The sequence below is a fragment of the Theropithecus gelada genome, chromosome 14 (genome assembly GCF_003255815.1).
Source record: "Theropithecus gelada isolate Dixy chromosome 14, Tgel_1.0, whole genome shotgun sequence".
In the NCBI taxonomy this organism is placed as follows: Eukaryota; Metazoa; Chordata; class Mammalia; order Primates; family Cercopithecidae; genus Theropithecus; species Theropithecus gelada.
In genome coordinates, this window is record NC_037682.1 from 92,999,326 (window position 1) to 93,011,618 (window position 12,293).

A 12,293-nucleotide genomic window follows, 5' to 3' on the forward strand; every position below is an offset into this window, starting at 1 on the left:
TACATAAAAATTTAGGCCGGGCACTAGTGGTTCATGCCTATAATCCCAGCAATTTGGGATACCGAGGCAGGCAGATCACGAGGTAGGGAGATTGAGACCATCCTGGCCAACATGGTAAAACCCTGTCTTTACTAAAAATACAAAAATTAGCTGGGCCTGGTGGTGTGCAACTGTAGTCCCAGCTACTTTTGGAGGCTGAGGCAGGCGAATCACTTGAGCCCAGGAGGTGGAGGTTGCAGTGAGCCGAGATTACGCCAGTGAACTCCAGCCTGGGTGACAGAGCAAGACTCCATCTCAAAAAAAAAGATAAAAGTTTAATATCTTTTGTAACCTTAATCATTTATCTATTAAGGAAAAAGCCACTTAATTTGGATGAAACACTGAAATAGTGCTTGCTATGTCACACACTACTCTAAGTTTATTTTTCTTATACTGATTTGATCTTCATAACAACCCTATGAAACAGGTACTATTGTTATATCCATTTTACAGATCAGAAAACTAAGGCAGAGAGTGAAAGTATGCTGCAAGGTCACATAGATAGTAAGTGGTACAGCATGAAATGAGATTGAGACGGTGTAGCTCCAGAGCATATATTCTTACTATACTGCTTCTCTTATATCACAGCATAATTATGGGTAGCTGACATAATTCAAACATAAAAATACTTTGCTTTTTCATAGAGTACCTAAGTTGTTTAAGCTTTATGAATTCCAAACTACTCACAAATAACTGGTCACAGATCTCTGCATATTATATTCTACTTGTTTGGATTCGATCATTTATAAGATGGGTTTAAACTTCATCTGCTTAGGTAAATATAACTTCCTGCCGTTGAAATATAGCTTTAAAAACTTGATCCTTGATATTAAGTATTTATTCATGATCGGTGTGGAGAGAGCTACACTTAGTTTGTTATAGTGACTCCATACAGTGACATATAGGGGCACAAGGGAAAAATCTCATGTGCGTTGACATTCATAGCCACTTGCCACATTTTCTCTTTATTCATTAATTAACTTCAATTGGAAAAACTCCACCAACCATCAAAATCAAGTATTTATAAAAAACAGCATGTTGTTTCACAGGTAAATATGAAGTTTCTCAACAGTATTTACATTTGTAAATCTGAATATGGTGGCATGTTTAAAAAATGAAAACATAGTATTAACCAGGAATAAATAAAGTGTTTATGTGATAGGAACATTTTCATGGCCAAATGATCCAATAAAGCTTTCCAGATTTTCTAGTCTATTCCAAATCCAGTTGATTCAGTAAGAAACAAGTATTTTGACATTTCAAACAATTAATAATATGTGGCATTGTATCAACTCAAACTTACAGCAAGAATCCTGTTCTACTCATCTTTGTGTCTCCAAGACCTATCATGGTTCTGAGGTAAAATATCACCAGGACTTGTTTTCATGACCCTGCTGATGAAAAACAGGTGTAGCTAAGAAACTGGCCCATATCAGCTAGGACTAGAAGTTACAATGCATCTGCATGCTATGAGACACTGCCATCAGCACCATGACACTTTACAAATGTCATGGAAACATCCAGAAATTAACTTATATAGTTCCAAGAACTCCCTGCTGCTTTTCCAGAAAATCTGTGAATAACAGACCTCATAGTTAGCATATAATTAAGAGTTGGTATGCATCTACACAGCCAGCAACCCACGAGGGCTACTCTGCCTACGGAGTAGCCATTTTGCTGGACGCTGTTGCTCCAATAAACTTGGCTGCTTTCACTGTGGACTCCCTCTTGAATTCTTTTCTGAATTAAGCCAAAAATCCTCCCAAGCTGAGCCCCCATTTTGGGGTTTGCCTGCATCAGTTCCTTATACAATTTAGGCATTTATTTTATTTACTAAAGGAGCATATTTGTATATTTCTAGGACTATACTAAATTATACTCCTAGTAACGAAACCAATGTAGTCTGAAATACTTTGTTATTATAAGTAGATTATCATTTGCCTTAATGTCAAATGCATTAAATTTCATATGAAAATTCTTGTGTAATATCAAACTTTTTAATCAATGTGAATAACCAAAACAGTATATTATTGAATCTCACTAGATATCAGTTGATTGTATTTTGTCTTTCTGATTAAAACACTATGTAGTTGGTTTCAACTTAATTGCCTGAGAATCACTCTTTGCTTTGCTAAAATGCATACACAGTCAAGGATATTGTCTCTATAATGCCAAATCTTCCATATCAGTATCTCACCTTATGCCACATACAGTATTGTACAAATTGAAATGTTGGTTATAAATTTAAAATGACTGGTAAAGAATGCACTGATAATTGGTATGTGTCTTGTATGTAATTGTATTGAGGTTTTAGATGCTATAATTCATTAATAAAGAGAGATATAGAAATTAGTTTATTCTTTATTATCACACAGAATAACAAGAATTAGAGCTAAATTCACAATATTTTTAAAGAAAACATTATGTGAAGATGATTCATTTCAAACCACTAGCCAATTTAACATAAAACACTTGTCAAGCTGAGTAGGCTGTTTTCTTATGTGAACCACAAAATATTTTCTCTGAAATCTACACGTAGTTTAAAAACAGAGATGGGATTTTGCATATTAGCTTGAAAATAAGTACACGATGATGATATTAGGTGCCCACTAGCACCTAGTTTTTACAGCTTTGCATTGTCACCCAATCATTGCCAGGGACCCAGCCCTAGGCATACACAGATGAAAGGACAGTTTCACCTTCTCGGCAAAAACCTTCACATCAATTGTCAACATACTCTCAAATGTCTTTCCCATTCAGAAATGAGCAAAGTGTATGACTTTAGACTCAAGAAGTATATAGTGCTAAATATCTTTAAAAGTATAACTCTGAGTATAAGTACTCAGTGACCTACTATTTACTCAAAATACGGTAGTAGCATTAATAACTAAATAGGTCGTGAGTCATGAGAAAAATTCCCTGCATCTCTTGCCAAGTATTAACACTAGTTTTACTAACAAGCAATGGGGTAGATAACTGAAGATTTCATCAACTTCAACACACAAAAAAGTGAATATCTACCATGTGCAAAACGGTCAAAGTATTTTAGGTGAAATATAAAACATTACATAGAAAATAAGTATGTGATGATACCATTAAAATCCATGATCACCTAATTTTTACAGTTTTGCATCTGTTACCAGCCAGTGCCAGGACTGTCAGGCGCACATGGATGGATGAAGAGTCTTACCCTCTTGATAGAAAACCTCATGAATTCCCAAAGCACTTTCAAAGTATATGCTTATTTGAAATAATTAATCTTTGTGTTTTTCTATTTGGCACCTGACCTTTCTCCTGGTCAGTTGGAGGCATATTGCTCTGAGGAGAACTGGAATTGTTATAGCAGAAAATTCAAAGAAAGTCAACATTCAGCTTTTGATGTCCTCAATTGGCGTTTGAAATCCACAGAAAGGCGTCTCGAGATTAGGTCTTTCTCAAGTGAAAAACAATGGTCTAAATCTCAAAGGTATCCTTAAAAGGTGGACTTAAGCATCGAAAGCTACTAGGACTAGATGAGAACTCATTCTAAGACCTGACAGAAGCTTCCAGCACACAGCAAGAGGAAGTGAGGGCCTTTCATGATTCAGAAGAAGGAAGAGGTAGGGCAAAGAGGACAAATGCCTACATTCTGAGACTGAAACTTGAAGGAGGTGAGATTAAGACAAAGGGAAGTCCAGGAAAATCAAGACTTTTATGCTTGCCCGGAAACTCTGCAACATCTTAGAGAATCTTGGATTTAGTGTGGTGGCAGCTGAGTGGAGTCTTAGCAGGCAGTGGTAAGCCATGGCTCTCCTGGAGGGGCAAGGTGACTCCACAGCAGGGCCAGATGAGAAAACAGCTGGGCCTAAGAGGAATGAGGAATCTGCTAAGCCAGCAAGAATGGAAGTTTGCAAAGTCTCAGCACTCTGCAGTGCTGAAGCCGAAAGAATAGATAAATTCACAAGCCAAAGACTTAAATATGAGATGACAGAAATGGGTTCTATGACTCGGCATAACTAACAAGGGACTGGCATATGGCCAGTGAAGACCTGGAGAAAGAAACCTCCTTCCCACAGCTACCATATGCACATAGAAAGCTTCTTCCTTCCCAGCTGCTGTCTGGTTAGTGGAATTAAAAAGGAAAACCAGCCCTTGATGGAAATCGAATGAGGTAATCAAAAAATAAGGCTCTTTTAGATGAAAAAAAGATGGAAAGATTCTTAAGCGCCAAGTTTTCTCTTCAACCTATTGCTCACCGGTGCTTCCTCCTCAGCTCCAATGCTGTGGAGGGCTCATGAAGTCATGACACTCTACCAAGAATTTAGCTCTTTTTTTTGGAGTGGGTATACCATTTTGTAATTCCACTTGATAATGGCATCTGATTATTTGATCATGGCATTATTATTTGTATACAATGCAGCAAGAATTTTGTTTTTAATGTAGACTTTCAAATGGGCTTTGATGGAACTTTGTTCCACAGAAGGAATCTCAGATAAGGCTTTTTAAAAGCCGAGCCCAGCCATGGATTCATAACATCAAATACCTATGAGTTAGGTGAATTCCTCTCCTCTTGAAGTTTCAAGAATCTATACAAAGAATGTGTTTATTTTGCATGGGTTCAACACAACTCAGTTCCTCTTTCTTTCTCATTTTCTGAACCTTGAGCTGCTTAGTCTTACCTGTGTATATAGACCTGGACTTTGAGGTTGGACAGAAATGCAAAGGTAGAGATATAGGTGGAGTGGTACAGATTGTTTGGATAGATAGAATTCTGGGACTTGGTAAAACTAAGTTTTGTAGTTTTTGTTCTCTTTCTTGAAAAATTCGTAATTTCAACACATATGCAAAATAATTAGATGTCTGGCCTTGTGTTTGACAATTTATATGGCATATTTTGTCTCCTTTCGTCAGTACTGTCAATGTTCCTACGTTATATCTTCCAAAACCCTTCTGGAGAATGAGAGAGGAGGTCATGATCACCTACAACTCCTCATGTTTATGACCATCATTTTCACCAAAATAGTGCCACTTCCTCAAAAATATTCTTCCTGCTTCCAGGATTAGTCATCTCCAACTTTATTCTCCATATTCCAGTGGGAGTCTTCTAAAATATTCATATGAATTGTGCTGCTTTCCTGTTTACAACAGAATCAAGTCTACACTCTTTAACATGCTGTACAAGGCCACTGATTATCTAGACCTGGCTTTCTTCTTCAGTCTCATCATCCATCCCCACCCTACATTCTCTCTCCCCATCAGGTTTGTGCATATGTTGTTTGGGATACTCTTTTCTCTTCGGGATCCCTCCTGTTTGGAATACTTCTCTTCTTGCCTTTGGCATCTCCTCACCCTGCATGTTCTGCTAATTCCTAAACTGCTTGTAGATCATGGCTTAGGCTTGACTTTTTTCAGGATGCCTCTGCTAACCCCTAAATTCAAGGTAGGTGCTCCTCTTAGGTGCTCTAGTAGTTCCCTGAACTTTCTCCAGCATAAGCACTCACAGTACAATATTGTAGCTGTTTACTTGTCTTTATTCCCCACCCAACTCTAAGCTCAGAGAAGAAGGGAACCCTGGTGATCTCCACAATCTGGCAGAGTGACTGGCATCCAACACTGTAAAGGCTTCACAGCTAGTTGCTGAGGAATAAAATGATGCCTAAAGTAAGACTTTTCAACAAAAAATATTTACGTTAATGTTTTAGATAGCCCTCCACGTAACTTTTGTAAATCATATTTAATCCTCTCAAAATACAAAGAACTTTGATATTTTCTTCTGTTTCTTTCAAATTTCAGTTAAAAGCTTTTAACTTAAAAAAAACCCTTTGTGCTGATTTTTCTTATAAACTTGCACATCTTAGAAAAGTTAAAATACACAGAATACTAAGATCAAAAAGAGGTACTTTATTGGCTAAAGTGAGGAATTCTAAAGTCTGCCATGTGAAAATATCTTCCTATCCCTAATCATAGCAAATACAGGGCTTACTAGTTTAGGTAAATTCTGGAAAGTATTTCTACCTTATGGAGAACAAGCAGAGCCACATCTCTGTTTTAACAAGAATATGGTATGTTTGAATTAACTTTCCACGTATCTTTTTTGGTTATTCTCATGAATTTTAAAGCCCTCAGAAAAAGATAATTGTATGTAATATATTATGACCCCAAAGCTCTGGATCTTAACCTAGTTTAGGAAACCTACAATAGAAGACCATTGACTAGCTATTATTTAAAAAGCAATGACATTTTATACTATCAAGTTAAGGCTACACAAAATATATCAAATCGGTGTGGATATAATTGTTATTCATGCTGCTCAGCAGCTTTCATTGATATGTCTTTGAATAACAAAACATTAAGAAAACAAAATAACTATTTCTTAATAGAAGTAGAGTTTGGTGGATAGATACTTCAAGGTATAAACTTTTCTAAGGGAGGAGAAAATAAAAGGTATTTTTCGGGCAAAAAGCTTAAAACCACTGCTGTCTAAAATAATTCATAAGAACAAAAACTCGGATCAGTAAACATCATAGACAAAGAGATCAGAAGCTTAATATATAAGTGACAAGACAAAAACATTGAAGTGGGCTTCATTTAGAATAATTTATATCTGATAAATTGAATACATCAGTATTTGATGTATTAAGAGCAATTTCAAAAGATAATAAAAATAAGCTATAGCATATGTCCTGAAAACTATTTACAATATCATTTAAATATTTTATTCATGCCTATCTAAATATTGACCAGGACATGAATGCCATACTACAGAGTTAATAATCTGTACATTTTCTTTAAAGTAATGGACAGAGTATGCTTTCTTAGCTGCCTGATTCATGTTTCTCTAAAAATGCTTTATCAGTTAAAGTTTTCAACCAGCTTAAAAATAATGCCTCTCCCATGTCTCCATGAGTGGAAAAAAAGCAAACAAACCTGTGTTTAACAATAAGGTCAGCATGACATAAAGCAACAAGAGCCAGTAAATCGAAAATGAGGCTGACATTCTGGGATCAGGCCAGCAGTCCTGCAACAGTCTTCCAGACTCCACAGCTGCATAAGGCTGCGGACAAGCTTGGGCGCAGCCCCTGGGCATGTGACCTGAGCTCTGCCTTGGAATGCAGTCAGCTCCAAGGAGGAGAGCAAACCCCTTGGTGTTTTTCTTTGCTTTGGTTATAGGATATTCAGAGAATGTATGTATTAAATCATTTCTGCCATGAACAGCTGCTGTGTTTAACTTAGTACCAACACCCCCAAATTCTTAAATTTTCTCCAGTGACAGGGTGGACAAATTGTTGAAGAAAATTGTTCTTTCCTGCTTCTTTTCAGTTTTTAAGGCCATATTCATTCTAGGCTTAACTTTAGAAGTATAGGTTCTATTAGCTACAGCTAGCTGATGGTCTGTAAGGCCTTCTTTCCTGAGTTTATTAATAAATAGGGATGTGATCCAACCTGAACTCAATAATCTAGGCCCAGTTCAGCTTAGATTCATCTCATGGATGTTGACTAATCTGATTTGGATTATATTTCGTAATATGGGTGAGTAGTCAGTTATTTTACTGCTTTTTGTTTAATTTTGGATTTAATAAGGACCACAGAGTGTGGAATTATGGTACATTAAATAGTCCGCAGATGCTAGGGAGAAACAGAGATTGTTCTTTTCACTCAGCTATGAATAAGAAAAAAAACCCCCACAAAACCTAGGTGATGTTCTTTTCATTAAAAATCATTTCATGACTTAGTATAGTAAGGATAAGCAATTTAGGACTTGATAAACTTTTGCTACATCTGGCTATGTATTTCCTGTAAATTTTAAGAGATGTAGAAATTTCCCACATCCAATGGCTACTGAACAGGCATACTTTGGGAACAAGAATCTTATGCCATTACTTGTCTTCTTGTCCACTTCACTTTATCAGTGGGGACCACAGTTGTTGAGTTATTGAATACAAAAATAGAGTATCTTTAAATTTGAAAAAAATATATATTTTGCAAGTTTTGAGTGCTTCTTATGCACAAGGCTCTAGGGTTATAAAAATATTTAAAAGGATTCATATTCTATCCTGACTTCTGATGTGTGAAGGATAAGTATGGATGACAGAAATTGCCTAGGTACTCACAGCAAAAACTAAAAATGTAATAGCCATCCTACCAAAGGAATACAAGACAGATTAAAGCAGACATAGATTTCTTGTGGGCATCTTACATCATAACCTTCTTAGGGATAGGAAGTTAGTTTTTGGGTTGATGACTTCACTGTGATTTCTAAACCCATTTTTCCCTTTTGTGGAATTGTTGCCATAGTAAAAATAATTTCAGCATGGGTTTTTGTAGGGGCTGTGTTCTAGTCAGGCTCTTCATTCTAAAAAGACACTTAAAATGTTAAAATCAGTGTCATTATTTTAAAATACCTACAATGAAAGAGTGATAGCCTCTTTAGATCTTTGATAAAACAGGCCCTAAACTCAAAACACTGTATTTTTTCAGCAGAATAAATTACTTGAATACTTTCAGCCCTAATTTTAAATGAATTCAATCAAATATATCATAGCATATGGTGACATAAATAAAACAATGAGACTTTCTAGAACCCTGGTTTCACTGTAGAAAATAGCCAGTTAGTTTGATAAAATTATAGCCAGAACTATGGCTTAATGAAAACAAAATAATAGCAATTACTATTTCTAAACGCCTGTATACATTTTTTTGGTTTCCATTTCTACTCATTACAAAGCACTGGGCAAAGGCAAGTTTAATCAGAGAGGTTAAATAACTTGCTTAATCTCATCCAGCTAGTAAGTGGCAGAGAAGGGGGGCACAGTCCTACGTCAGCTATCTCCACAGTGCCCATCATCAAACACACGACTAGTTGTGGATAATTTAAGTTACAGGTTGACATGCCATGGCTACTTACAAGGCATAGTTTTGGCAAAAAAAAATTGTTCATCATATTTCCATATCACCTGTATAGCAACAAATTATCTTAATGTTAAATGTGAAAAAATAGCATAGCATTGCCTTATTAAAAAGTGCCACATCTTTAAACATTAAACACACACGCACACAATTGTCACATAATTACTGATAATGGAGGTATAATGCTTTAGACTCAAATGGCTTTTCAAACCTTTTTACGGAAAATATTTTCATCTCAAGAATCTATTTCAGTAACCTTCAAGTATTTCCTGATATGTAACCTGTCTTCTTATGATTTAGTGTCATTTTAGAGCTACCAGAAAGAACATGACCTGTAAAATGAAGATAATGGTTATGATGACTAAATAGTAATGGAGACATCAGTAGATAGGACTTTGTAAAGAAAAAGATTTAGAAATTAGATATTTTCCATTTGGTGAAGCCATATTCTTTTTAAAAAGGTGTTTTATTTTTTAAGCTTAGCATTAAATATTAAATCCTAGTGTTTAGACATCTACATTGCAGACAGAGATCAACATCGAAGATATCAAACATTTTAACAAAAGCCAAACCTGTGGCCACCACATTCTATTCCCTCATAGTTGAGTGAAATTAGAAAATTTTAAAGTTATGATGGAAATTAAATCTATGCTGGTGGAAATGATTTATATCATCAAAATATTGGTTTAATTCAAAGTAACAAGAATGAGATAATAAAATGATCACAATATCAACTGTTCCCTGAGTCCATCACTTAAGTATAAAGGGCTAATAATATTGTTTTTGTTTCTTGGGGGTTTTTGGATAGACCTACATTCATTTTCTTATGTCACACAGTTCATTCTGAGAGGAGTCACTCTCACAGAGGTAGATTTCCTGTAACTATTATATTTGGGAGATGTTAAAAATACTTCTCTTGGGATGACGTTTGTGGGGAAAATATACTGAAAGCCTTTTCAATAAGATTTAATGCAAATGAATTACTGACACATAAAGGTGTTATTTAATATTTACTTTAAAGTTAGTACCTTTGTGCTGCACATGTATCAGTAAAATTGTCTGTAAATGTTTTGCATCTATCTAGTATATGTTGAGTGTACAGATATTAAAACGCCTACCTATCAGGCACTGTAATTTATACCTACTACTGGACTGTAACTTTCCTGAGTTATATAGTCTTTCTTCAGCTCCAAATTCTCATAAGGCTTATTGGCACATTTTTCTTGTGCTAATACCAGGTACTCAATCAATATTTGTTGAATGAAATTAGAAATGAAGAAAGTTTTTATACGGAGGTTTACAGTACAAAACAATTTAAGGCTACATAAACGTGAGAAATAATTCTTTTGTGGAATTTTTCTTAGGGAGAGAAATAATATTCCATTCATTCAGTTTAAAAAAGTTAGAACAAGAAATCTAAAGTATTGTCCTTAAGACACATAAAATACACTTCTATTCTTCTATGTTATAGTCAGTAAAGGGAGAGATCTCACAAAGTAGGAAGCAAAGGTGGAAAGTTTAAAAGTGATGAAGATAATTGATAAAGCATGGGAAAAGGAAGTGATAAAGTCATGGGTACAGAAATATGCAAAAATGTAACCAAAGAATGATCAAAATCTACTGTAATACCAAGACAGAGACAACATGTCATTCAACTCTCAGTCGACAAACACTATTGTCCACTTTATGTGGCTCCCAGACTCCTAGGAGAGTCACAATTGTAAGACAACATGCTACTGTAACTCAAATGTGCACAAAATGGCAGGTGAACTCTAGGAGAAGGCAAATTACTGCTTGAAAGACTCAGAGAAGATTTTACAGAAATGACATTTGGCTGAGTCTTGAAGGTTGAAACATGCATATGGAATTAGCATCAAAGGGGAAAATTCTGGCAGAAATTTGATGGTAAAAAGATCTGCATGGCTGAAACATAAGATGAATTCATGATAGTGGAGGATAAAGAGGAGAAAGGTTTGTGAATTGATACCTCCCTCCTCCTCCTCTCCCTTTCTTCTTTCCTTTGATTTGAAAAGATGTTAATAAGCTCTGACTAAAAGGAGCAATTGGCAGGAAAGATATTTTGCTACTTTTAAAAGTGAGAGAATTGAAAATCAGTAAGGGTGACTAACTTTCAACATGGCACAGGTGGTAAGGAGTACAGTTAGGCCATAATCTTCTGATTTCTTATTTCCTCTTGTAATACCTCATTAGAGGACAATTCTCTCCCCAAAAAAGGTTATTTTAAAAACCTACAAAACCCACAATACTATTTGTATAATGATATGAATCTACTTATTAACTTCCTAAGAGATTTGTGTTTCCAATCTGGAAAATGGTCTTAACATATGAGTTGTTTTGCCTAGTTTGAAGAACATCAATCTATTTTAGTGGTTTTAAACTCTTTCTACATATTTGCATTAAAAATACTTTTGAAAATCTGATGAAAGTTATGAATTTCATCCTCACACAAATATACATAGACAAAATTTTGTGTAACATTTTAAATGTTCATTTTTGGAAATATAATTGAGACAAAGGGAGTTACCTAGAAATAACTTATATAATAGCTTTGTATTATTACATGTAAGATTTTTTTTCTCTTAAGTAGATGATTTGTTAGATGCAAAAGTTAAAAATTCTCACCTACATGGTATGAAATAATATGGATAAGATATAGTTTAACAATTTTAGTACTTTTTCAGTCTTGTAAATTCTTCAAGAAAATATGGGTACATAAAACAGCTAAACATTCTAATTATACTTTATAAAGGAAAATAATTAGAACCTCACAATTTTTCTCTTGAATTTGCACACTATGATATGTTATAAATGTAAGGCTTTCAGAAGAACATTATAAAAATTCAAGACCTCATAATCCTGACCAAAACAAAAAGACATACCACAGAATTTAATTCTTTGAAAGAAAAAGATGACATTCACTTTTTATGAAAGAGAAGGGGTTTCACCATCCCTGCCAATATCTTGGGTAATTGTGCAGCAATAACTTCAGACATCATTTCTGGAAATTCAACACTCAGTGCCCGGGACTGGATAAATGTATTCAAGCAGTACAGATGAAGTTGTTTGACAAGCTGTTGGTTTAACAAACAAGTAGAAAACATGTAATAAAAATAATAAATTCATATGCTATTCAAATATGGCAACTTATTTATAATATAAATACTTCTCAAGGTGTTTTCTTCTTACCACAATGAAAATAACTCCCACCATTTTCTAGAATAATATGTAAAATGTTACATACTCGTCATAGGACATTCTGGTATTATGGAAAGATTTATTTAAATAAATGAAAGTTATTCATAATTCCACAGGATAAGCTGTGTAAACATTTTGGTATATTACTCAAG

At 34.9% G+C, this 12,293-nt stretch overlaps 1 protein-coding gene across 6 annotated transcripts in view; it reads right to left on the bottom strand.

Annotated features, from left to right (window-relative positions):
- Positions 1–2,380: 2,380 nt before the first annotated feature.
- PGR (progesterone receptor) overlaps positions 2,381–12,293 on the bottom strand; it is a 99,952-nt gene continuing 90,039 nt past the window's right edge. For all 6 annotated transcript variants that reach the window (XR_003115609.1, XR_003115610.1, XR_003115608.1 and 3 more), the window contains one exon: positions 2,381–12,017. Coding sequence is in view for 3 of the 6 variants with exons in the window: in XM_025356323.1 (XP_025212108.1) it covers positions 11,862–12,017 (156 nt within the window). In the remaining 3 variants the exon portion in view is untranslated. The remainder of the gene's footprint in view (positions 12,018–12,293) is intronic.